Source organism: Theropithecus gelada, chromosome 10 (assembly GCF_003255815.1).
Source record: "Theropithecus gelada isolate Dixy chromosome 10, Tgel_1.0, whole genome shotgun sequence".
Lineage (NCBI taxonomy): Eukaryota > Metazoa > Chordata > Mammalia > Primates > Cercopithecidae > Theropithecus > Theropithecus gelada.
Genome location: NC_037678.1, coordinates 38,988,092 through 39,014,563, shown reverse-complemented (window position 1 = coordinate 39,014,563; position 26,472 = coordinate 38,988,092). Strand labels below are relative to the sequence as shown.

At 49.6% G+C, this 26,472-nt stretch overlaps 1 protein-coding gene across 2 annotated transcripts; it reads left to right on the top strand.

Moving 5' to 3' along the window:
* On the top strand, window positions 1-26,472 carry ZGPAT (zinc finger CCCH-type and G-patch domain containing). 2 transcript variants are annotated; one of them, XM_025398375.1, is made up of 7 exons: window positions 1-137; window positions 515-1,123; window positions 23,604-23,737; window positions 23,973-24,125; window positions 25,049-25,168; window positions 25,488-25,893; window positions 26,110-26,472. In XM_025398375.1, exons 2-7 carry the CDS (start codon window positions 543-545, stop codon window positions 26,246-26,248), a joined length of 1,533 nt encoding a protein of 510 aa, XP_025254160.1. In that variant the 5' UTR covers window positions 1-137; window positions 515-542; the 3' UTR covers window positions 26,249-26,472. The 2 variants fall into 2 exon arrangements, with proteins under 2 accessions (XP_025254160.1, XP_025254159.1); XM_025398374.1 differs by having other exon boundaries at window positions 2-86.

Below are 26,472 nucleotides of genomic sequence, written 5' to 3'. Positions count from 1 at the left end.
CCAGGCACTTCCGGAAGTGGCGGCGCTCGGGAGGAAGTGCCGGTCGGCGGCGGGGACGGAAGGGGGGCGCCGGGCCGCTCTAGCCGGTGAGGCCGGCGGGCTCTCTATGGCGGCGGCTGGGAAACCGCGCGGGGGAGGTTCCCTGCCCGGGGAGAGGGGACCGCGGTTTGCGGGGACGCGGTCTTGGCCAGACTGCAGAGACGCCGGGCGCGGGGGCGGGGCCGGCCTGGAAGGCAGCGGGCGCGGCGGGTGGGCTCGGCGGAGGGCCGGGCGGCGGGGCGCCCCGCGGGGAGGGGTCTCCGGAGTGACGCGGGACCCGGCTAGCGGCGAGCCCAGGGCGGCTCGGAAGGGAAGCGCGGAGCCTGAGCGAGGGTACCCGGTCTGCGACCTCTGTGCTGGGAGCTGTGCCTCTGAGCCGGTGTCTCCCCGAGGGAAAGGGGACGTGCCCGTGCCCTCCCGCAGTCTGTGGGGCCGGTCCCGAGACGCGGGGCTCACCTGGCTTCTCTTCTCGCAGCCCTGGTCCAGCGCCTCCCTCTCTCAGCATGGACGAGGAGAGCCTGGAGTCGGCCTTGCAGACCTACCGTGCGCAGCTGCAGCAGGTGGAGCTGGCCCTGGGCGCCGGCCTGGATTCGTCTGAGCAGGCGGACCTGCGCCAGCTGCAGGGGGACCTGAAGGAGCTCATCGAGCTCACCGAGGCCAGCCTGGTGTCTGTCAGGAAGAGCAAGTTGCTGGCCGCGCTGGACGAAGAGCGCACGGGCCGGGAAGATGCTGAGTACCAGGCTTTCCGGGAGGCCATCACTGAGGCGGTGGAGGCGCCAGCAGCAGCCCCTGAGTCCGGATCAGAGACCATTCCTAAAGCAGAGGCGGGGCCCGAATCTGCAGCAGGTGGGCAGGAGGAGGAAGAGGGAGAGGACGAGGAAGAGCTGAGTGGGACAAAGGTGAGCGCACCCTACTACAGCTCATGGGGCACTCTGGAGTATCACAACGCCATGGTGGTGGGAGCGGAAGAGGCGGAGGATGGTTCGGCGGGTGTCCGTGTGCTCTACCTGTACCCCACTCACAAGTCTCTGAAGCCGTGCCCGTTCTTCTTGGAGGGAAAGTGCCGCTTCAAGGAGAACTGCAGGTAAAACCCTTTGTTATCAGGATGCCAACCTTGGGGCGTAAGGGGCACGCACACAGGGTCGGGTCAGGGTGGGCCCTCCCTTTGCTTTGCAGTTTTGTCTTAGCTTCTTGGGGCAGGCATGCTTTGTGACAGCAGTGTCTGTGTTCAGGCGTCTGCGTCTTTCTTCCGGGGTAAATCAAGAAGCATAGAAGGTCGCCGGGTGCGGTGGCCCACGCCTGTAATCCCAGCACTTTGGGAAGTCAAGGCGGGCAGATCACCTGAGGTCAGGAGTTCAGGACCACGCTGGTCAACATGGTGAAACCCCATCTCTGTTAAAAACACAAAATTCAACTGGTCGTGGTGGCGCGCACCTGTGGTCCTAGCTACTCAGGAGGCTGAGGCAGGAGAATTGGTTGAACCCAGGAGGCCAAGGTTGCAGTGAGCGGAAATGGAGCCACTGTACTCCAGCCTGAACAACAGTGCAAGGCTTATGTGGAAGAGAATAGGTCTCCAACCTATTGTCATTTTTTTTTTTTTTTGGTTGTTGTTTTAATTTTTTTGAGACAGGGTCTTACTTTGTCAACCAGGCTGGAGTGCAGTGGCGCAGTCCTGGCTTACTGCAGCCTGGACCTCCTGGGCTCAACTGATCTCCTGCCTTAGCGCCCCTAGTAATTGGGGTACAGACTCACACTACCACATCCAGCTAATTTTTGTATTATTATTACTTGTTTATTTATTTTTTGAGATGGAGTCTTGCTCTGTCGCCCAGGCTGGAGTGCAGTGGCGCGATCTCGGCTCACTGCAAGCTCTGCCTCCCGGGTTCAAGCAATTCTCCTGCCTCAGCCTCCCTAGTAGCTGGGATTACAGGCACTCGCCACCATACCTGGCTAATTTTTTTGTACTTTTTAGTAGAGATGGGGTTTCGCCGTGTTAGCCTGGATGGTCTCGATCTCCTGACCTCGTGATCCGCCCACCTCAGCCTCCCAAAGTGCTGGGATTACAGGCGTGAGCCACCGTGCCTGCTTTTTTTTTTTTTGGAAATAGAGTTTCACTCTTGTCGCCCAGGCTGGAGTGCAGTGGCATAGTCTCAGCTTACTGCAACCTCCTTCTCCTGGGTTGAAGTAATTCTCTGCCTCAGCGTCCAGAGTAGCTGGAATTACAGGTGCCCACCACCATGCCCGGCTAATTTTTTGTATTTTTAGTAGAGACAGAGATTCACTATCTTGGCCAGGCTGATCTTGAACTCCTGACCTCATGATCTACCCGCCTCAGTCTCCCAAAATGCTGGGATTACAGACGTGAGCCATCACGCCTGGCTAATTTTTGTAGTTTTAGTAGAGGTGGGGTTTTGTCATGTTGTCCAGGCTGGTTTCACGCTCCTGAGCTCAAGTGATCCACCTGCCCTGGCCTCCCGAAGTGCTGAGATCACAGGCATGAGCCACTGCGCCCGGCCCTGTTGTTAGTTTTATTCTCTAGAGTTCAACTTGAAAATTTTACTTTTTTTTTTTTTTTTTTGGGACGGAGTCTCGCTCTGTCACCCAGGCTGGAGTGCAGTGGCTTGATCTCAGCTCACTGCAAGCTCCGCCTCCCGGGTTCACGCCATTCTCCTGCCTCAGCCTCCCGAGTAGCTGGGACTACAGGTGCCCGCCACCTCGCCCAGCTAATTTTTTAAATATTTTTAGTAGAGACGGGGTTTCACTGTGTTAGCCGGGATGGTCTCGATCTCCTGAGCTGGTGATCCGCCCGTCTCGGCCTCCCAAAGTGCTGGGATTACAGGCATGAGCCACCGCGCCCGGCCTGAAAATTTTACTTTTATGGAGATTTTCAAACATACCCCAAATTAGAGAGCTTAGCATAATCACTGCCCACGGTCCATCATCCACGGTCCATCATCCAGTGTCCTCATTGATTAACATTTTGCTAGTCTTGTTTTGTCTCTTCTCCCTGTTCTACTTTTTTCTTTCCTGGACCATTTTAAAGCAAATTTCAGAAGTTACTGGGTTTTTCCAACTATGAATACTTCAGAGTGTATCTCTAATCTAACTGATTAGGAAATCACTTAAAAAGTAACTTTTTGGAAGTCCAAGTCGATGTGAGGACAAAAAAGAGTAACTTCCATGTTATAATAGGTAATAGTATTACATTAAATGGTAACACATTTAATGGTAATACCTCTTCCATATTCAAATATCCACAATTATTACTGTGATGTCTCTATTTCTGTAAGTGCATAACTTTATTTTTGTTCCTTTTTACTTTCCTCTTAGAAGAAATATTTATCAAGCCTTCTAGTAGGTAATTTTCTTTTTTAGCCAATAGTTCAGGCTGACCACGTAACATCCCTAATTCTAGTTCTTTGAGTATCTTCCTCTTTTTTCTTTTAAAACCGGATCTCGCTGCTCTGTCACCCATGCTGGAGTGCAGTGGCACAATCTTGGCTCACTGCAGTCTCTGCCTCCCTGGCCCAAGCCATCCTCCCACCTCAGCCTCCCCAATAGCTGATACTCCAGGCGTGTACTGCCACGCCTAGCTAATTTTTGTATTTTTTGTAGAGATGGGATTTCACCATGTTGCCCAGGCTGGTCTCGAATTCCTGATCCCCTTGATGAGAGATCTGACACATCCCTATGATGCTTCCTCTGGGCCAGGCATTGCTCCAAGAATTTCATACACATTCATTCATCTGTGCAACAGCCCCGTAGGTAGGCCCTGCAGTCACACCATTTGACAGGGGAGGAAACAGGAATAGAAGAACTGAGTGGCCCAAGGCTTCAAGGCTCAGAGGGCTCCGGTTGTCCCCCGCCCTCGTTCCATCCCCTGCTCCACCCGGTGCTGCTTGCCGTGTCAGCATCAGGCCTGATCTGAAGGCTTCTGGAGCATCTTACAGACACCCACCTTGCCACCATTCAGGACTGATAAGTTCTCTTGGATTTGTGTTGGACTTTTTTTTTTTTTTTAAGACGGAGTTTCACTCTTGTTGCCCAGGCTGGAGTGCAATGGCGCGAACTCTACTTTCCGGGTTCAAGGGATTCTCTTGCCTCAGCCTCCCGAGTAGCTGGGATTACAGGCGCCTGCCACCACGCCCAGCTAATTTTTGTATTTAGTAGAGGCGGGGTTTCACCATGTTGGCCAGGCTGGTCTCGAACTCCTGACCTCCGGTGACCCCGCCTTGGTTTCCCAAAGTGCTGGGATTACAGATGTGAGCCACCGCACCCGGCCCAGGATTTCTTTATATATTCTGGATGTTCATCCCTTGTGAAGTATATAGTTTGTAGATATTTGCTCCTATTGTTTGGGTTGTCTTTTCACTCCATACAGTGTCCTTTGATGCACATTTTAAATTTTGATGCAGTTCAATTTATTGTTTCTTTATTGCCTGTGTCTTTGTCGTCAGATTTAAGAAACCATCGCCTCATCCATACATATGAGGATTTTCACCTATGTTTTCTTCTAAGAGTTCTGTAGTTTTAGCTGTTAAATTTAGGTCTTTGATCCATATTGAGTTAATTTTTGTATATGTTATTAGGTGAGGGTCCACTTCATTCTTTTTTTTTTTTTTTTGAGACAGAGTCTCGCTCTGTCGCCCAGGCTGAAGGGCAGTGGCGCGATCTCTGCTCACTGCAACCTCCGTCACCTCCCAGGTTCATGCCATTCTCCTGCCTCAGCCTCCCAAGAAGCTGGGACTACAGGCGCCCACCACCACTCCTGGCTAATTTTTTTGTATTTTTAGTAGAGACGGGGTTTCACCGTGTTTGCCAGGATGCTCTCGATCTCCTGACCTCGTGATCTGCCCGCTTTGGCCTCCCAAAGTGCTGGGATTACAGGCGTGAGCCACCGTGCCCAGCCCCACTTCATTCTTTTGCATGGGGATTTCCAGTTTTCCCAGCACCATTTGTTGAAAAGAATGCTTTTTCTCCACTGAATGGTCTTGACTGCCTTATCCAAAATCAATTGGCCATACGTATATGGGTTTATTTGTGAGCTCTCTCTTCTCTTCCATTGGTATATATGTCTCATGCCAGTACCACACTGTTTTGATTATTATAGCTTTGTAATAAGTTTTAAACTCAGGAAGTAGTAGTTATTCACCATTTGCTCTCTTTTTCAAGAGTGTTTTGTTTCTGGATCCTTTGCAATTTCATATGAATTTTAGGATCGGATTGTCCAATTCTGCATAAAAGACAGTTTGAATTTTGATATGGATTGCACAGAATGTGTAGATCTGTTTGGGGCATATTGCCATCTTTACAACATTAAGCCTTCTGGCTGGGCATGGCAGCTCACGCCTATAATCCCAGTACTTTGGGAGGCTGAGGCAGGCATATCACTTGAGGTCAGGAATTCAAGACCAGCCTGGCCAATGTGGTGAAACCCCATCTCTACTAAAAATAAAAAACAAATTACTTGGAGGTAGTGCACACCTGTAATCCCTGCTACACGAGAGGGTGAGGCAGGAGAATCGCTTGAACCTAGGAGGAGGAGGTTGCAGTGAGTTGAGATCATGCCACTGCACTCCAGCCTGGGCAACAGAGCGAGACTCCATCTTTTTTTTTTTTTTGAGAGGGAGTCTTACTCTGTCGCCCAGGCTGGAGTGCAGTGGCCAGATCTCAGCTCACTGCAAGCTCCACCTCTCGGGTTTACGCCATTCTCCTGCCTCAGCCTCCAGAGTAGCTGGGACTACAGGCACCCGCCACCTCGCCCGGCTAGTTTTTTGTATTGCAAGACTCCATCTTAAACAACAACAGTAACAAAAGTAAAAAACAATATTAAGTCTTCCAATTCATGAACAAAGGATCTGTCCATTTATTTAGGTCTTTAATTTCTTTCAACAGTGTTTTGTACTGTACAAGTCTTGCACATTCTTGGTTAAATAAGTATTATTTTTGATGCTTCTCTAAGGAATTGTTTTCGTTTTCCTTTTTTTTTTTTTTTTTTGAGACAGAGTCTTGCTCTGTCACCCAATCTGGAATGCAATGGCACAATCTCGACTCACTGCAACCTCCACCTCCTGGGTTCAAGCAATTCTCCTACCTCAGCCTCCCAAGTAGCTGGGACTACAGGCGCCTGCCACCACGCCCGGCTAATTTTTTGTATTTTTTGTAGAGACAGGATTTCACCATGTAGCCAGGATGGTCTTGAACTCTTGACCTCAGGTGATCTGCCTGCCTCGGCCTCCCAAAGTGCTGGTATTACAGACTTGAACCATCGCGCCCGGCCGTTTTTTTTTTAAAGATAGGGTCTTGTTCTGTCGCCCAGGCTGGAGGGCGGTGGCATGATCATGGCTCACTGCAACCTCAAATTCCTGGGCTCAGGGGATCCTCCTACCTCATCCTCATGAGTAGGTGAGACTACAGGTGTGAGCCACCATGCCCAGCTAATTTTTTAATTTTTCTGTAGAGGTAGAGTCCTGCTTTGCTGCCTAGACTGGTCTTAAACTCCAGGGCTCAAGCAATCCTGCCTCAGCCTCCCAAAGTGCTGAGATTACAGGGGTGAGTCACTGCACTGCACCCAGCTGTGTTGGTTTTTTTCAAATGCTTTTTTGCTTTAGATGATCATGTGTGGTTTTTTTCCTTTCATTCTGTTAATGTAGTATATTAATTGGTTTTCGTATGTTGAACCATCCTTGAATTCCTCAGATAAATCACCCATAGTCATGCTATATTATCTTTTTATTATTTTTGTAGAGATGAGATTTCACTCTGTTGCCCAAGCTGGTCTCGAACTCCTGAGCTAAAGTGATCCTCCTGCCTCAGCCTCCCAAAGCACTGGGATTATAGGCATGAGCCACCTGGCCCTATCTATTTGCTTTTTTTTTTTTTTTTTTTTTAATGAGACGGAGTTTCACTGTGTTGCCCAGGCTGGAGTGAGTGGCACGATCTCAGCTCACTGCAACTTCCACCTCCCGGGTTCAAGCGATTCTCTTGCCTCAGCCTCCTGAGTAGCTGGGACTACAGGTGCCCGCCACTACACCCAGCTAATTTTTTGTATTTTTAGTAGAGATAGTGTTTCACCATGTTGGACAGGCTGGTCTTGAACTCCTGACCTCATGATTTGCCCACCTCAGCCTCCCAAAGTGCTGAGATTACAGGTGCGAGCCACCGCACCCAGCCTTATCTTTTTAACAGTTAAAAGTTTAAGGCTTTATCATGTAATAACATTACTGGATTTGATTTGCTGCTGTTTTGTTGAGGGTATTTGCATCTGTATTCATAAGGGATATTGGTCTGTAGTTTTCTTTTCTTGACATGTCTTTGTGTGGCTTTGATGTCAGCATAATACTGGTCTCATGGAATGAGTTAGGAAGTATTCTTTATATTGTGGGAAGAGGTGAAAAGGGATTGGTGTTAATTCTTCTTAAAATGTTTGATAGAATTCAACAGTGAAATGATATATACGATCATATATATATATATAGAGAGAGATGGACTTTTCTTTTGTTGGAAGTTTATTGACTATTGATTCAGTTTCTTTATATGAAATTGACTTGTTTTTTGGAAGCTAAAAAGTACAATAACTGTAGTGAAAGTTTCTGAACTTTTTGTTCATTGGAAGTTTTTTGACTGCTGATTCTTTATTTGTTTTAGGTTTATTCAGATTTTCTGTTTCTTCTTGAGTCAGTTTGGTCTCGTTCTGTCGCCCAGGCTGGAGTGCAGTGGCGCCATCTTGGCTCACTGCAACTTCTACCTCCCGAGTTAAAGTGATTCTCCCACCTCAGCCCCCCCAGTATCTCGGACTACAGGTGCCCGCCAGCATACCTGGCTAATTTTTGTATTTTTAGTAGGGACAGGGTTTCACCATGTTGGCCAGGCTGGTCTCAAACTCCTGACCTCAGGTGATCCACCCGCCTCAGCCTCCCAAAGTGCTGGGATTACAGACATGAGCCACCGCACCTGGCCTTGAGTCAGTTTCAATAGTTTGCATGCATGTTTCTAGGAATTTGTTCATTTTGTCTTACGTTATCTAATCTGTTACCATACAATTGTTCATAGTATCCTTTTATAGCTCTAGTTATTTCTGTAAGATCAGTAGTAATAGCTCCACTTTCTCTCTTGATTTTAGCAATTTGAGTCATCTCTTTTTTTTTTTTTTTTTTTTGAGATGGAATCTCACTGTGTCACCCAGACTGGAGTGCAGTGGCATGATCTTGGCTCACTGCAACCTCTGCCTCCCAGGTTCAAGCAATCCTGCCTTAGCCTCCCGAGTAGCAGTGATTACAGGCATGAGTCACCATTCCCAGCTAGTTTTGTTTTGTTTTCTGTTTTCTGTTTTTTTTTTTTTTGTTTTTTTTTTTTTTTTTTTTTGTGTTGGAGTCTTTTTCTGTCTCCCAGGCTGGAGTGCAGTGGTGCAATCTCGCTCATTGCAACCTCCGCCCCCTGGATTCTAGCAATTCTCCTGCCTCAGCCTCCCGAGTAGCTGGAACTATAGGTGTCACCACCATGCCCAGCTGATATTTGTATTTTTAGTAGAGACGGGATTTCACCATGTTGGCTAGGCTGATCTTGGACTCCCTACCTCAGGTGATCTGCCCACCTCGGCCTCCCAAAGTGCTGGGATTACAGGCATGAGCCACCACGCATGGCCTGTTTTTTCTTCTTGGTCAGTTTTTCTAAAGATTTGTCAATTTTGTTGATCTTTTTTGTTGCTGATCTCTATTGTTTTCCCATTCTGTTTCATTTATTTCCATTTTAACCTTTGCTTCCTTTTTTCTGCTGGTTTGGGTTTAATTTGCTCTTCTTTTCCCTAATTCTTTAAGGTGCATAGTTAAGTTATTGATTTGAGATGTCTCTTTTTTCTTCTCTTCTTTTTTTTTTTTTTTTTTTTTGCTGTTGAGACGGAGTCTCCCTCTGTCACCCAGACTGGAGTGCAGTGGCGTGATCTCAGCTCACTGCAGCCTCTGCCTCCCAGGCATTCTCCTACCTCAGCCTCCCAAGTAGATGTTTCTTGGCCAAGGTGTTTCTTTTTGAATGTAAGCATTTACTGCTACAGATTTCCCTCTAAACACTGCTTTCACTGCATTCCATAGACTTTTTGTTTGTTGTTGTTTTGTTTTTTTGTTGCTGTTTTGTTGTTTGAGACAGTCTCACTTTGTTGCTGTTCGGAGAGCAGTGAAGTGATCATAGCTCACTGTAGCCTTGAACTCCTGGACTCAATCAGTCCTCCTGCCTCAGCCTCCCAAGTAACTGCGACTACAGGTGTACACCACTGCACCTAACTAATTTCTTTTATAAGTTTTTACAGAGGCCAGGCACAGTGGCTCACACCTGTAATCCCAGCACTTTGGGAGGAGGAGGCAGGCAGATCACCTGAGGTCAGGAGTTGGAGACCAGCCTGGCCAACATGATGAAACCCTGTCTCTACTAAAAGTACAAAAATTAACTAGGCATGGTGGCTCATGCCTGTAATCTCAGCTACTCAGGAGGCTGAGGCAGGAAAATCGCTTCAATCCGGGAGGCGGAGGTTGCAGGGAGCTGAGATTATGCCACTGCACTCCAGCCTGGGTGACGAGGTGACAAGAGTGAGACTCTGTCTCAAAAAAAAGAAAAAAAGAAAAGGCCAGGCACAGTAGCTCACGCCTGTAATCCCAGCACTTTGGGAGGCTGAGGCGGGTGGATCACCTGAGGTCAGGAGTTGGAGACCAGCCTGGCCAACATGATGAAACCCTGTCTCTACTAAAAATACAAAAATTAGCTGGGCGTGGTGGCGGGCGCTTGTAATCCCAGCTACTCAGGAGGCTGAGGCAGGAGAATCACTTGAACCTGGGAGGCAGAAGTTACAGTGAGCTGGGATCACGCCATTGCGCTCCAGCCTGGGTGACGAGCAAAATTCTATCTCAAAAAAAGAAGAAAAAAAAAAGTTTTTGCAGAGACAGGGTTTCACTTTGTTACCCAGGCTGGTGTCAGACTCCTGACTTCAAGCAGTCTTACTGCGTCGACCTCCCAAAGTGCTGAGATTATCGGCATGAGCCACTGCACCCTGCCACCTGGCTGTTTTGTTCTGTTGTATTTCCATTTTCATTGATCTCAAGATATCCTAATCTCCCTTTTGTTTTTTTGTTCGACTCATCGGTTATTCAAGAGTATCTTTATTTCTGCATATTTGTAAATTTTCCAAAAAAAAAAATTTTTTTTTTTTTTTTTTTTTTTTTTTTTGAGAAAGAGTCTTGCTCTATCACCCAGGCTAGAGAATAGTGGTGCACAATCTTGCCTCACTGCAACCTCTGCCTCCCAGGTTCAAGTGATGCTCCCACCTCAGCCTTCCCAGTAGCTGGGATTACCAGCACGTGCCACCACATCTGGCTAATTTTTATATTTTAGTCTTACTATGTTGGTCAGACTGGTCTTGAATTCCTGACCTCAGGTGATCTGCCTGCCTTGGCCTCCTGAAGTGCTAGGATTACAGGCGTGCACCACCATCCCCCGCCCCCCAATTTTGTTTTTTTTAATAGAGAGAAGGTGTCACTGTTGCCCAGGCTGGTCTTGAACTCCTGAGCTCAAGCAATCATCCCTCCTTGGCCTCCCAAGGTGCTGAGGTTACAGGTGTGAGCCACAGTGCCTGGCCTTCTTTCAAGACTTTGAAAATGTCATCTCGGCCAGGCGCAGTGGCTCACGCCTGTAATCCCAGCACTTTGGGAGGCCAAGGTGGGCAGATCACGAGGTCAGGAGATCGAGACCACCCTGGCTAACATGGTGAAACCCCGTCTCTACTAAAAATAGAAACAATTAGCCAGGTGTGGGCTGGGCACAGTGGCTCATGCCTGTAATCCTAGCACTTTGGGAGACTGAGGTGGGCGGATCACGAGTTCAGGAGATCGAGACCACGGTGAAACCCCATCTCTACTAAAAAATACAAAAAATTAGCTGAGTGTGGTGGTGGGCGCCTGTAGTCCCAGCTACTCAAGAGGCTGAGGCGGGAGAATGGCATGAACCCGGGAGGCGGAGCTTGCAGTGAGCCGAGATCACCATGGTACTCCAGCCTGGGCAACAGAGCAAGACTCCGTCTCAAAAAAAAAAAAAAAATGTCATCTCACTGCCTTCTGGCCCAGTAGTGTCTGATGAGAAATTGATTGTTAATCTTACCGAGGAACATTTGTACACTGACTGTTCACTTCTCTCTTGCTGTTCTAGGAAATTCTCTGTCTTTGGGTTTCAGCAGTTTGACTGTAATGTATCAGTGTGGATCTCCGAATTTATAAGCTACTTGGAGTTCATTGGACTTACTGAATGTGTAGATTCATGCCTTTCATTAAATTTGAAAAGTTTCAGCTACTATTCTTGGCATCTTGAAATATTAGTTTTGTTTCTTCCTGTCTGTTCGCCGCTTCTGAAACTTGCGTCATGCACGCGTTGGCGTGCCTCATGGTGTCACACAGGTCCCTTGGGCTCTGGGCATTTTTCTTTCTTCTTTTTTCTTTCTGCTCCTCATTTTGGGTAAATTCAGCTGACCAGTCCTCAAGTTCACTGTTTCTTTCTTCTTCCTTCTCAAATCTGCTGTTGAAGCTTCTGGTGAAATTTTCACTATAGTTATTGTGTTTTTTAGCTCCAAAATTTCTATTTGGTTTCTTTCTATAAAATTACCATTTTACTAATATTCTCTATTTGGTTAGACATGGTTCTTTTGCTTTCCTTTAGTTCATTATCCATGGTTTCCTTTATTTTTAAATTTATTTTTTTTTAGTTATTAATTTTTTTTTTTGAAATGGAGTTTTACTCTTATCACCCAGGCTGGCGTGCAATGGCACAATCTCAGCTCACTGCAACCTCCGCCTCCTGGGTTCAAGCGATTCTCCTGCCTCAGCCTCCCAAGTAGCTGGGATCATAGGCATGTGCCACCCACCTAATTTTTGGTATTTTTAGTAGAAACTGGGTTTCACCACGTTGGCCAGGCTGGTTTCGAATTGCTAACCTCAGGTGATCTGCCCGCCTCGGCCTCCCAAAATGCAGGGATTACAGATGTGAGCCACTGCACCCAGCCTCTTTTTTAAGTCTATTTAAGATAATTGATTTTTTTGTTTAGTCATTCAAATGTCTAGGCTTCTTCAGGAATAGTTCCTATTAATTCCTTTTTTAAAAAATTTTTTTTTAATTTTTAATTTTTATTTTTATTTATTATTATTATTTTTTGAGATGGAGTCTCTCTCTATAGCCCAGGCTGGAGTGCAATGGCTTGATCTTGGCTCACTGCAACCTCTGCCTCCTGGGTTCAAGCGGTTTTCCTGCCTCAGCCTCCTGAGTAGCTGGGACTATAGGTGCGTGCCACCGCACCTGGCTAATTTTTTGTATTTTTAGTAGAGACATGGTTTTGCCATGTTAGCCAGAATGGTCTCAATCTCCTGACCTCATGATCCTCCTGCCTTGGCCTCCCAAAGTGCTGGAATTACAGGTGTGAGCCACCGTGCCCGGCCTGTTTTTTGTGTGTGTGTGACAAAGTCTCCCTCTGTCACCCAGGCTGTAGTGGTGTGTAGTTGTGCAGTGGCACAACCCCGCACACTGCAGCCTTAACCGTCCAGGCGTAAGTGATTCTCCCACCTTAGTCTCCTGAGTAGCTAGAACTACAAGCATGTGCCACCATGCCTGGTCGGTTGTGTTGTTGTTACTGTTTTAGAGACAGGGTCTTCTCCGACTGGTCTGGAACTCCTGGGCTCAAGCAGTCATCCCACCTTGGCCTCCCAAGGTGGTGAGATTACAGGTGTGAGCCACTGCACTCGGCCTGTTAATTTCTTTATTTCCGGTGAATGGGCCACACTTTCTTGTTCTTTGCACGCCTTGTAATTTTTTACTGAGACCTGCACAATTTGAAGATGAGAGTGTGGTTACTTTGAAAATCGGATCCTCCGCCCTCTGCAGGGTTTATTGTTAATGTTTGCTGTGGATTGTCGTTTCTCATTTGTTTAGTTACTTTCCTGACCTTTTTAAATAAAGACTGTATTCTGTCAGTGGTGCTTGTTTCTGTTCTGTTAGGTTAGTGGTTAGCTTGTGCTTTGAAAGAGATTTCTTTAAATGTCTATTGGCAAAAGGATAAAGAGACTGGGCACGGTGGCTCACACCTGTAATGCTAGGACTTTGGGAAGTTGGAGGCGGGTGGATCACTTGAGGTCAGGAGTTTAAGACCAGCCTAGCCAATATGGTGAAACTCTGTCTCTACTAAAAATAGAAAAATTAATCGGGCATGGTGGCATCCACCTATAGTCCCAGCTACTGGGAAGACTGAGGCAGGAGAATCGCTTGAACCCAGGAGGTGGAGGTTGCAGTGAGCCAAGATGGCACCACTGCACTCCAGCCTGGGCAACAGAGTGAGACTCCGTCTCAAAAAAAAAAAAAAAAGAAAAAAGGATACAGAGCATCTTCCATCCTTTCCAGGTTGCCTCTGTACAGGGGCGAGTCCTTCAGTGCCCGCCAGGCTGTTCACGGCTCTTCCTCACCCTTTACTTCTCGCTCACATGGAGCCTAAGGGTGAGCCAGAGGTGAAAGCTGGGGGCCGCCTGAGGTGTTTCTGAGCACCTGTCGCCCCTGCTGTGTGCATGGCGTTCTGGATTTCCAAGCATGAACAGGAGCTTTCCAAAGCCCTTAGACCTTCATGTCGCTCTTCCCAGCCTCTTCCTTCCTAGACTTTTCTGTCCACTCTTTGCCCATCTGTTGTTGTCCCTGCTCCTGCAACTTCAGGTCGTACCTGCCTTTAAATGCCTTCAGGCCGGGCGCGGTGGCTCACACCTGTTATCCCAGCACTTTGGGAGGCCAAGGCGGGTGGATTGCTTGAGGTCAGGAGTTTGAGACCAGCCTGGCCAACATGGTGAAATCCCGTCTCTAGTAAAAATACAAAAATGAGCTGGGCGTGGTGGTGGGTGCCTGTAATCCCAGCTACTTGGGAGACTGAAGCAGGAGAATTGCTTGAGCCTGGAAGGCGGAGGTTGCAGTGAGCTGAGATCATACCACTGCACTCTGGCCTGGGCGACAGAGTGAAACTCCATCTCAAAAAAAAAAAAAAAGCCTTCAATAGCACCACCCTGGAGGCTGCCCCAGCCCTGAGAGAGTTTGAGGGGGTGAAACAAAGGCAAGCCCTTCAGGGAGATACTAGAAAGGTCCAAATGCATAAGCATGATTCCTTGAGAAAAGCTCTGTGTCATCCCTTCTGACACCAGCAAGCCACAGCAGAAACGCAGGTTGCCTTCCTCGTGGCCACATGTGAGCTGGTAGTAGTGGCCAAGCAGAAATACCCCAGCTGTCCTGAAATTTAGCAGGGTCTTACTTCATTGAGCAGTCATCTGGTTCGTAGACACCGGAGTTCCAGAAAAGTTTATTGTGAGGTTTTGACAGTTTAATAGAAAAAAGTTTATTGTGACAGTTTTGACAGCTGAACAGAAAAAGGTTTTTTGTGACCGTTTTGACAGCAGAATAGTTGCTTTGCTGGAGAGACAGATCCTTGAGCTGCCGACGCCATCATTTGAGTGATATCCAGCTCTGTTGCTGAATTTTTAGCTATACTGTTTTAAGTTATTTTCCTAGTGGTTGCTCTAGAGATGACAATGTGCGTCTTTAACTTACCACAATGTATTTCAGATTATTACTGACTTAACACTTAAAGGATAGCAATTTTTTTGTGTGTGTGTGTTTCACTTCTGTCACCCAGACTAGAGGGCAATGGTGCGATCTCAGCTCGCTGCAACCTCCGCCTCCCGGGTTCAAGCAGTTCTCCTGCCTCAGCCTCCCAAGTAGCTGGGATTACAGGTGCGTGCCACCACGCCCGGCTAATTTTGTATTTTTAGTAGAGACACGGTTTCACCATGTTGGCCAGGGTGGTCTCGAACTCCTGACCTCGTGATCTGCCCACCTTGGCCTCCCAAAGTGCTGGGATTACAGGTGTGAGCGACTGCGCCGGGCCTAAGTATGGCGACGTGTCTGTAACATGGATCTACATCATGGATCTATGTCGTACTATGACATAGTTCCCCTCCATTTTCCTATAGCACCATCCCAACCTCCCTTTTCCTCTGACCTAGTTCCATCCTCCCTTCTCCTCTCACATAGCTCCATTCCCTCTTCTCCTTCATGCATTATTGCCATATATACATTTATGTATGTTATAGCTTCAGCTCTTCAGTGTTGTAATTATTGCTTCCAAAGTATTTTGAAAGAAGTTGCCTGGAGGTAGTGGCTTATGCCTTTAACCCCAGCACTTTGCAGGGCTGAGGTGGGCAGGTCGCCTGAGCCAGAGAGTTGGAGACCAGCCTGGGCAACATCTGTACGAAACCCCATCTCTACCAAAAGTACACAAAATCAACCTGGTGTGGTGGCGTGTGCCTGCAGTCCTAGCTCTTTGGGGGAGGATCCCGGCTAAAGTGGGAAGATGGCTTGAGCCTGGGAAGTCAAGGCTGCAGTGAGCTGAGATTGTGCCACTGCTCTCCAGCCGGGTGCAGAGCTTATCTCAAAAAAGAAGAAAAGGGGCTGGGAACGGTGGCTCACGTCTGTCATCCCCCGCACTGTGGGAGGCCGAGGCGGGCGTATCGCCTGAGGTCAGAAGTTTAAGACCAGCTTGGCCAACATGGTGAAACCCGTCTCTACTAAAAATACAAAAAGTAGCCGGGCGTGGTGGCGGGCGTCTGTAATCCCAGCTACTCGGGAGGCTGAGGCAAGACAATCACTTGAACCCGGGAAGCGGAGGTTGCAGTGAGCTGAGATCACACCATTGCATTCCAGCCTAGGCGACAGAGTGAGACTCTGCCTTAAAAAAATAAAAAGAAAAGAAAAGAAATTAAAATCTGGACACCGTGGTTCATGCCTGTAATCCCAAAGCCTTGGGAGGCTGAGGCAGGAGGATCACTTGAGGCCAGGAGTTCAACACCAGCCTGGGCAACATAGCGAGACCCCATCTCTATTTTAAAAAGAAAGAAATTAAAAGAGAAAAAATTATACTTGTAGGTTTTTGTATCCCCCATATTTTACCATTTTTGTTGCCCCTTTTTCTTTCCTGTGAATTTGAGTTACTGTCTAGTGCCATTTCCTTTTACTCTGACGAACTTCATGTAGATTTTTTTTTTTTTTTTTTTTTTTTTTGAGGCAAAGTCTCACTGTGTTGCCCAGGCTGGAGTGCAATAGTGTGGTCTCAGATCACTACAACCTCCACCTCCCGGGTTCAAGCGATTCTCCAGCCTCAGCCTCCTGAGTAGCTGAGACTGCAGGCACCTGCCACCACACCCAGCTAATTTTTTTGGTATTTTCAGTAGAGACAGGGTTTCACCATGTTGGCCAGGCTAGTGTTGAACTGATCTCAGGTGATCCACCCGCCTCTGCCTCCCAAAGTACTGGGATTACAGTTGTGAGCCACTGCACCCAGCCTGGATAATTTTTAATGATTTTTTTTCTTCTGCTATCTCAAATCTGCTGTTGAGTACATCTAATTAATTTTTTTTTTTTTTTTGGAGTCCGAGTCTCGCTCTATCACCCAGGCTGGAGTACAATGGAATGATCTCAGTTTACTGCAACCTCCACCTCTCGGGTTCAAGCGATTCTCCTGCCTCACCCTCCCAAGTAGCTGGGTTTGTAGGTGTCCACCACCATGCCCAGCTAATTTTTTTTTTTTTTAGTAGAGGCAGGGTTTCACCATGTTGGCCAGGCTGGTCTCAAACCCCTGACCTCAGGTGATCCGCCCGCCTTGGCCTCTCAAAATGCTGGGATTACAGGCATGAGCCACTGCGTCCAGCCTTGTATTTTTTTTTTAAATAGGTTTTTTGTGTGTTTGTTTTTGAGACAGTCTTGCTGTCGCCCAGGCTGGAGTGCAATGGTGCAGTCTCGGCTCACTGCAACCTCCGCCTCCCAGGCTCAAGCGATTCTTGTGCCTCAGCCTCCCCAGTAACTGGGACTACAGGTGCCCTCCACCACACCTGGCTAAATAATTTTTGTAGTTTTAGTAGAGACAGGATTTCACCATGTTGGCCAGGCTGGTCTTGAACTCCTGACTTCAGGTGATCCGCCGGCCTTGGCCTCCCAAAGTCTAGGGATTAGAGGCTTGAGCCACCGCTCCTGACCATGGCTTTAGTTTTTAGAGTAGTTTTAGGTTCATAACATAATTGAGTGGAGGATACGGAGATTTCACATATACCCCTGACCCCCACACAATCACAACAGCCCCTCCCCACAACACCGTCATGCTCCTCACCAGACTGGTGTGTTTATTACAGTCCAAAAGCCTACATTGACCCATCATTGTCACCCAAGGTCCATCGTTTACATTAGGGTTGACTCTTGGTGGTGTACACTCTGTGGGTTTTGACACCTGTGTAATGACAGGCATCTACTCTTGTGGTATCAGACAGAGAAGCTGCACCACCTTACCCCTTCTCTGTACTCTACCTGTTCATCCTGCCCTCCCCACTACAGTCAGTAAAAATTTCCTTTCAGTGATTGTCTTTTTTTTTTTTTGAGACGGAGTCTCGCTCTGTCGCCCAGGCTGGAGTGTAGTGGCGCAATCTCGGCTCACTGCAAGCTCTGCCTCCCGGGTTCACACCATTCTCCTGCCTCAGCCTCCAGAGTAGCTGGGACTACAGGCACCCGCCACCACTGCCCAGCTAATTTTTTGTATTTTTAGTAGAGACGGGGTTTCACCGTGTTAGCCAGGATGGTCTCGATCTCCTGACCTCATGGTCTGCCTGCCTCAGCCTCCCAAAGTGCTGGGATTACAGGCGTGAGCCACCGTGTCCAGCCTCAGTGATTGTCCTTTTTAACTCTGGAATTTCCATTTGATTTTTTTTTTCTTTTTTTTGAGATGGAGTCTTCCTCTGTTGCCCAGGCTGGAGTGCAGTGGTGCCATCTCGGTTCACTGCAACCTCTGCCCTCCTGGGTTCAAGCAATTCTCATGTTTCAGCCTCCCAAGTAGCAGGGAGTACAGGCTCATGCCACCATGCCTGGCTAATTTTTGTATTTTTAGTAGAGATGGGGTTTCTCAATATTGGTCAGGCTGGTTTTGAACTTTTGACCTCAGGTGATCCACATGCCTCAGCCTCCCAGTGTGCTGGGATTACAGGCGTGAGCCACCGTGCCCAGCCTCCATTTGATTTATTTTATATCATTTCTTTTTTAAGATTCCCTAGGCTGGGTGCGGTGGCTCACACCTGTAATCCCAGCACTTTGGGAGGCCGAGGTGGGTGGATTACCTGAGGTCAGGAGTTTGAGACCAGCCTGGCCAACATAGTGAAACCCCATCTTTACTAAAAATACAAAAGTTAGCTGGGCGTGGTAGCTCACACCTGTAGTCCCAGCTATTCCGGAGGCTGAGGCCTGAGAATAGCTTGAACTTGGGAGGTGGTAGTGAGCTGAGATGATGCCACTGCACTCCAGCCTGGTTGACAGAGTAGGACTTGGTCTCAAAAAAAGAAAAAAAAGAAAAAGGATTCCCTATTTCCTGAATCATTGTCATCATATTTTCATTTAACTCTTTGAACATACTTATAGTAGCTGCTTTGAAGTCTTTGCTAAATTCAACATCTGGGCCCACTCAGAGTCAGATTATACCACTGCTTTTTTTCCTAAATATGGATCATGATTTCCTGTTTACCTGTCTTATAATTTTTTTTTGTCAAAAGTGGATATTTCAGATGATCTGTGTCTGGATTCGGAGTTGTTTTCCTGAGTCTTGTGTTCTGTTTGTTTTAGTTAAGTTGTTTGGACTTAAACTGCAATACCTGCCCACCCAGTCCTGTAGCCTCTGATATCTCTGCTCAGATTTTTAAATTCTTTTTTTTTTTTTTTTTTTTTTTTGAGTTAGAGTCTTGTTCTGTTGCCCAGGCTGGAGTATACTGGTGCCGCCATCTCAGCTCACTGCAGCCTCCACCTCCCAAGTTCAACTGATTCTCCTGCCTCAGCCTCCCGAGTAGCTGGGATTACAGATGCGTGCCACCACGCCTGGCTAATTTTTTGTATTTTTAGTAGAGATGGGGTTTAACCATGTTAGCCAGGATGGTCTCAATCTCCTGACCTCATGATCCGCTTGCCTCGGCCTCCCAAAGTGCTGGGATTACAGGCGTGAGCCACCGCACGCGGCCTTAAATTCTATTTTTTACTCTGGCTTCCTAGCAATTGCTTCTGTGTTCACATATGGTAGTGGTCAGCCATTGATTTGGGCAAGAGGGTATGTCAGACACTCCTAATCCAAAGGCTCCCCACCACCCTGTGGGGTTTCAGAGCACGCTAGGAGTTCAGCCAGCTCCTCTCTCTTTGCTTTCACTTTCCCCGGCCTCTCTTGGAGCTCCCAACACCTGCAGTGGTTTCCTCAAGAGCCAGGCCCTTCTTGGGAGAGCTGAGCGCTTCTGTGGCTCTCTGATTTTCAGAGTCTTCCTGTTAAGTATCTGGCTGGCCCAGTGCTCACTCCAGCTGGGATCACAACCCCAGATGATCAGGGCTGTCAGTTTTCTTTGTGTTTATCGAGTCACCACTTTTAACTACGAGGTCTGGGTTTTGCCTTCTGTCCCACATCCACCTCTGCTGGTGTTGGGTTTTGCAGCCAGCCCTGACCTGGTAAAACACTCAGGTTTGCTGACTCAGGAGTAGGAGCCAGTGGCAGCCCCAGGTGCAAAGGCTGCAGACTTCCCAGTGTTCTGACCCAAGGCCCAGCGTTTTTCAAGAAGGATCTCTTCTCAGTGAGTTCTCAGCTTGGGTCAGTTTCCCGAACTCTGAAAAGTTCTGAATCAGTGAGTTTTGATAATTTTGTCTAGTTTTAGATGTTTTTTTGAGACCGAGTTTCACTTCGTCACCCAGGCTGAAGTGCAGTGGTGTGATCTCAGCTCACTGCAACGTCCGCCTTTTGGGTTCAAGTGATTCTCCTGCCTCGGCCTCCCGAGCAGCTATAATTATAGGTGTGCGCCATTACACCTGGCTCATTTTTAAATTTTTGGTAGAAGCAGGGTTTCACCATGTTGGCCAGGCTGGTCTCAAACTCCTGACCTCAAGTGATCCACCCACCTCAGCCTCCCAAAGTGCTGGGATTACAGGTGTGAGCCACCGCGCCCGGCCTAGATTCGGTTCAGCGAACTCTCTACTTGGGTGTGGCTGAAACTCAGAAGCTTCTTTTAGTTTTAGATGTTGGTTGTTTTCAGGGTTATGTCTCTACGTACTCTGGAGTGTATTTCTGTCAATGCTGTGAGGCAAGTAATTGGGTTGGGACCTTTAATGATCTTTAATGTATGAAAACCCAGTTTTTAATTTTCTCTTATGAAATCCGGGGTCTTTCCCCCCACACCCCACCTGCGATTCTCTTATGAAATCCGAGGTCTTTCCCCCAACACCCCACCTGCGATTCTCTTATGAAATCCGAGGTCTTTCCCCCAACACCCCACCTGCGATTCTCTTATGAAATCCGGGGTCTTTCCCCCCACACCCCATCTGTGATGCTTCCTCTGCACACGAGGCTTTCTGTAAGAGTGGGGGCTCTCCCTGGGGGCTCTCCTTTGCTCCATTGATCAATTTGCCTGTTCTTTTGGTTTTCAGTTAACTTCATGGATATGCCATTAACTCAGCTACTCTCCATGGTTAGAAATTTAGGTTATTTCCAAGTTTTTCATATTTGGTTAAGTCTTTACATGCATTCTCCTTAACAGTCATGTCGCTGAGGCGGAAGGATTACATGAGCCCAGGAGTTCAAGACCAGCCTGGCCAACATGGCAAGACCTTGTCTCAACAAAAAAATTCAAAAATTAGCTGGCATGGTGACACACTCCTCTGGTCCCAACCACGTGGGAGGCTGAGGCACGAGGATTGTTTGAGCCCAGGAGATGGAGGTTGCAGTGAGCGCACCATGCGCTTCAGCCTGGGCAAGACAGCAAGGCTCTACTGCACACAAAAAAATCATAGAAGCACTTTCTGGGTTAAAGAGTTTACCAATTTCAAGGCTTTTAATATTGTCAAATATTCTAGAAGAGGTTTGATTAATTGATGGTATGGGTGTGTTGAAGGGGCGTATTTAATTGAATTCACTCTGGGTTTAGCCCTTTCTTTTTGAATGTGTTCTGTTTCCCTGCAGCCAGTCTCTGCTGTAGTGCATTTGAGGCCCAGTCCTGTAGCCCCTGGTTCTCCCTGGTCATTGGCAGGGCGCTGTGTGCCTGAGAGCAGTAGGCACGAGGAGGAACTGCCCAAAATCCTGGCCTGGGGAGGTGTGCGAGGCCACCTTTGTCTACCCATGAGACAAACTCCCTGTCCCACCTCCCTCTGCTCCACCCACCCGTTCCCACTGGAAACAGCCCTGGCTGCATGTCGTGGGCTGAAGGCCTGTCCTCAGTTGCTCTTGTTTTGGTTTTTTTGGAGACAGTCTCACTCTGTCGTCCAGGCTGGAGTGTGGTGGCACAATCTCGGCTCACTGCAACCTCCGCCTCCTGGGTTCAAGTGATTCTTGTGCCTCAGCCTCCCGAGTAGGTGGGATTACAGGCACGCGCCACTACGCCCGGCTAATTTTTGTATTTTTAGTAGAGACGAGTTTCTCCACGTTGGTCAGGCTGGTCTTGAACTCCTGACCTCGTGATCCACCCGCCTCGGCCTCCCAAAGTGCTGGAATTACAGGCGTGAGCCACCGCGCCCGGCCGCTCAGTTGCTTTTGTGGGGTTAAAAGAAACTTCCTTTTGAAACGATGGCACGGCAGCAGTGGATGGCGGTTAGTTTTTCATGTCTTTATTTGGCAAAGTTGAAGATTGCGCTCCTGTCTGTCCCCACGTTTCCTTTTCATTCTCTCTCTCTGTGTCTTGGTTTTGGTTTTAATTTTACTGGTTCACTGATATCTGAAAGTCAAGGCACCGCTATTTCATAAGCAGGTTCTCCTAGTGTGGGGGAGGACTCAGTCATAGGAGCACATGCACACCCCCAACACCTCTGCCTTGATGAACTGGTGCTGTGGCTTCCTGTGCAGTAGTGAGACTGGGAGCTGCTGTCAAAAGGGGCTGCCACACTGGGACTCCAGCAGAGGCGATGGGACACACAGGGTATATTCTTCTGGAGCAGCCAAGTCCATCCTGAGAGAGAAAATGCGGGTGTCTGTGTGTGTGATGTGAGACTGCGTGTGCATGTGCATACGTGTGTAAAGTGTACAGTGGGCCCGTGTGTGTGTGAGACTGCGTGTGCATGTGCATACGTGTGTAAAGTGTACAGTAGGCCCTTGTGTGTGTGTGAGACTGTGTGTACATGTGCATACGTGTGTAAAGTGTACTGTTGGCCCTTGGGGTGTGTGAGACTGTGTATGTGTGCATGTGCGTACATGTGTAAAGTGTACAGTAGGCCCGTGTGAGTGAGAGACTGTGTGCATGTGCATACGTGTGTAAAGTGTACAGTTGACCCTTGGTGTGTGTGTGAGACTGTGTGTCTGTGTATGTGTGCATGTGCATACATGTGTAAAGTGTACAGTAGGCCCTTTGTGAGAGAGACTGTGTGTGTGCATGTGCATACGTGTGTAAAGTGTACAGTTGGCCCTTGGTATCCGCGGGTTCCATAACCATCAATTCAACCAATCTCCAGTCGAAAATAATTGGGGAAGAAAAGGATGGCTGCGTCTGTACACTGTGTAACAACTATTTACATGGTGTTTACATTGTATCAGGTACTGCAAGTAGTCTAGGGATGATTTAAAGTATATGGGAGGATGTGCATAGGTTGTATGCAAATACTGTGTCATTGTATCTAAGGGACTTGAGCATCCTTGGGTTTTAGTGTCCACAGGGGGTTTCCTACGGATACCAAGAGACTACTGTATGTGTGTGTGCAAGTGTGAGTGTGTATACATGTATGTGCATATGTGCATGTATGTGCATATGTGCATGTCATGTGTGTGCATGTATGTGCATATGTGCGTGTGTGTGCATGTGTGTGTATATGCGTGTATGGGTGTATATGTTAGTGCATGTGACAGTCTGCGTGTGTGCGCATGTGTGTGGGTGACTGCATGTGTGGGTGAGGGCACATTTGTGCGCGTGTGTGCATGTGTGTGCTCGTGTCAGTGAGTGCATGTGCACGTGTGTGTGAGAGGGCGTGTGTGTGCACGCATGTGCGTGGGTGAGAGGGTGCTTGTGTATATCCATGTATGACTGCATATGTATTTGCATGAGTGTGTGAGTACATGTTTATAAATGTGTGAGGGTCTCTGTGTGTATGTGTATGACTACATGTGTATGTGTTATATGCATGTGTGTATGTGTGTACACGTGAATGTGTGTGCATGCGTATATGTGTATGTGTGTGCATGCATGTGTGAGTGTAGTGTATGTGTATGTGTGTATATGCACGTGTGTACATGTGTATATGCATGTGTGCGCCTGTGTGTATGTACGTGTATGCATGTGTTAGTGCGTGTGCATGTGTGTACCAGTATGTGTACATGTGTGTATGTGCATGTATGTGTATATGTGTGCGTGTGTGTGTATACATGCATGTGTCTGGCTCCCTCAGGACAGTGCCCAGGTGGATGGGTCAGTGCTCCTGGGTTTATTTGCCCCTGGTGGCCCATGTCTGAGCCCTGTCCCCTATGGCTCTGTCTGCAGGTTCTCCCATGGGCAGGTGGTCTCTCTGGATGAGCTGCGCCCCTTCCAGGACCCAGACCTGAGCTCCCTGCAGGCCGGCTCTGCGTGTCTGGCCAAGCACCAGGATGGCCTCTGGCACGCGGCGCGCATCACCGGTGAGGCTGGCCGTGGAGGCCTCCCGGGAACACCCTCCCAGGCTCCACACGTGTTATTACTGCGTGGCTGCTCCCTGCCTCCTTTGGGATGAGTGTTGGGACTCTGGCTCTGGGCCCAAAATGAGCACATCTACCCTCAGCCTCTGCCCTGCCTTGCTCCTGATGTCCAGGGTGGTTCCCCATCAGTGGCACCTGCTGTCAAGGATGCTGACCTGCAGCTTGTCTCTGCCTCTAGATGTGGACAATGGCTACTACACAGTCAAGTTTGACTCGCTGCTGCTGAGGGAGGCCGTGGTGGAGGGGGACGGCATCCTGCCCCCACTGCGCACAGAGGCCACAGAGTCCGACTCAGACAGCGATGGCACAGGTGACTCCAGCTATGCCAGAGGTATGGCAGCAGCTGTGGAACCCAGGAGCCAGGAAGGTGGGGTCACCCTGAGAGGCTCCTGGCTTTTGAGGGCACCGACCATCTAACCAAACTATTGGAGAGAGTGGCCACAGCGAGGGCGCCAGCCGTGCCTGGGGAGGCCGTGTGGGGCAGGGGTACAGGAGTGCGAGTGAAGGGCCGGGGTAGATCCGTGGTGGCCTTTGCCTTCAAGGAGCATGGGTACAATAGCTACAGTCTCACTGATGGGAGGCCACGGTCATGGCTGTGGCCATGGGAGAGGAGGCGCCCGCAGTTGCCAAGGAAGTCACAGAAAATGAACAACTGATGAGGCCTGGAGTGCAAGAGGGGCAGCTCCTCTGCATGGCTTCTCAAACTTGGGACCTGGGTGCCTGGTGGATCCTGGCAGACAGAGGTTGTGTCCACACAGCCAGAGTGGAAGCTTCGGGAATGGGAACTAGTGGCCGGTGGCCAGCTCTCCAGAGGGGTGTGTGTATGCGTGTGTGTGTATATGCGGGAGGTCACCTGACCCAAGCATGGTGGGCTGAGTCCAGGAGGGGTCTGCATGTTGGAGGTGTACCCAGGGATCGGTGATGGTGGTTTCTGAAGCCCCAAGTCCCTGGTGAAGGAGGACCAAACCAAGGACTCTGTGAGGGCAGGTGAGGAGCTCACGGCCTTGCGAAGGTGGAGAAGGGCAAGGGCAGGAGAGGGCTGTGGAGGAGGTGCCCCGGTGCAGGAGGCCGTGGGGACTGCCATGCACTCTGCCTGGTGTCACATGCCCACAGCAGCCTCAGTGACAGAGCACGGAGCCCCAGAGGTGGGGTGTTGGGGCTCTGCCCAGGATCTGAGCTCATTGGTCAGAGCCCAGGTCACCATGCATAGTCCTCTGCCCTGGCCGGCCACTGCCCTCTGTCCTTCTCTTGCAGTGGTGGGGTCGGACACTGTGGACTCCGGGACCTGCAGCTCTGCCTTTGCCGGCTGGGAGGTGCACACGCGAGGCATAGGCTCCAGACTCCTCACCAAGATGGGCTACGAGTTTGGCAAGGGTGAGTACAAGCAGCCCTGGAGAAGTGGGCAGAGGCTGCAGCATAGCCCAGGTCCCGCAGCCATCAGGTTCCCCGGGGGTCCCGCAGCCATCAGGTTCCCCGGGGGTCCCTCAGCCATCAGGTTCCCAGCGTCCGGCAGCCATCAGGTTCCGGGGGTCCCGCAGCCATCAGGTTCCCGGGGGTCCCGCAGCCGTCAGGTTCCCGGGGGTCCCGCAGCCGTCACGTTCCCGGGGGTCCTGCAGCCGTCACGTTCCCGGGGGTCCTGCAGCCGTCACGTTCCCAGCGTCCGGCAGCTACAGCACTGCCGTTCCTGTCTCAGGTTTGGGCCGACACGCAGATGGCCGGGTGGAGCCCATCCATGCTGTAGTGTTGCCACGAGGGAAGTCGCTGGACCAGTGTGTGGAGACACTGCAGAAGCGGACCAGGGTTGGCAAGGCTGGCACCAACAAGCCCCCCAGGTGCCGGGGAAGAGGGGCCCGGCCTGGGGGCCGCCCACCCCCTCGGAATGTGTTTGACTTCCTCAATGAAAAGCTGCAAGGCCAGGCTCCTGGGGCCCTAGAGGCCGGGGCAGCCCCGGCGGGGAGGAGGAGCAAGGACATGTACCATGCCAGCAAGAGCGCCAAGCGGGCGCTGAGCCTGCGGCTCTTCCAGACCGAGGAGAAGATCGAGCGAACCCAGCGGGACATCAGGAGCATCCAGGAGGCTCTCACCCGCAACGCTGGCCGGTAGGCGTGGGGCCCGGCTCAGGGCAGAGGGAAACCCAGGGTGGCCCTGCCCCCAGGACACCTGCGGGAGGTCACCTGACCCAAGCATGTCACGCTGAGTCCAGGAGGGGTCTGCATGTTGGAGGACAGGCAGTGGGCACACGGACAGTGGACATGGCAGCCTGGGGCTGGCGGCATGGCCGGGGAACCCACACTGACTGGTGAGCCTCTCCGCAGGCATAGCGTGGCGTCAGCCCAGCTGCAGGAGAAGCTGGCAGGAGCCCAGCGCCAGCTGGGGCAGCTCCGGGCTCAGGAAGCAGGCCTGCAGCAGGAGCAGAGGAAAGCAGACACCCACAAGAAGATGACTGAGTTCTAGAGAACCCTGCAAGCACTATGGATGAAGTGTGGGACCCCAGCACAGGCTGCCCTCAGAAAGACCAGTGTTGCCCAAGGAGGGGCCGGCCTGCTGGCCTGGGGCATGCGGACCCTGCTGAGTGGAGACGGGGCTGCAGGGTCCTGTCTGGACACTTTCTTGCCCACCTGCCAGTGTCTTGGGCATTTCCTTGGCAAGGACATTAAAGTGATTTCATCACAGTGTCA

What these genes read in the sequence shown, in the direction of transcription:
- ZGPAT (XM_025398375.1), top strand. Translation starts at nt 543, where the DNA reads ATGGACGAGGAGAGCCTGGAGTCGGCCTTGCAGACCTACCGTGCGCAG. An exon ending in TGACTCCAGCTATGCCAGAG is followed by an intron (nt 24,126 to 25,048) that starts GTATGGCAGCAG and finishes CTTCTCTTGCAG; the next exon opens with TGGTGGGGTCGGACACTGTG. An exon ending in GGGCTACGAGTTTGGCAAGG is followed by an intron (nt 25,169 to 25,487) that starts GTGAGTACAAGC and finishes TTCCTGTCTCAG; the next exon opens with GTTTGGGCCGACACGCAGAT.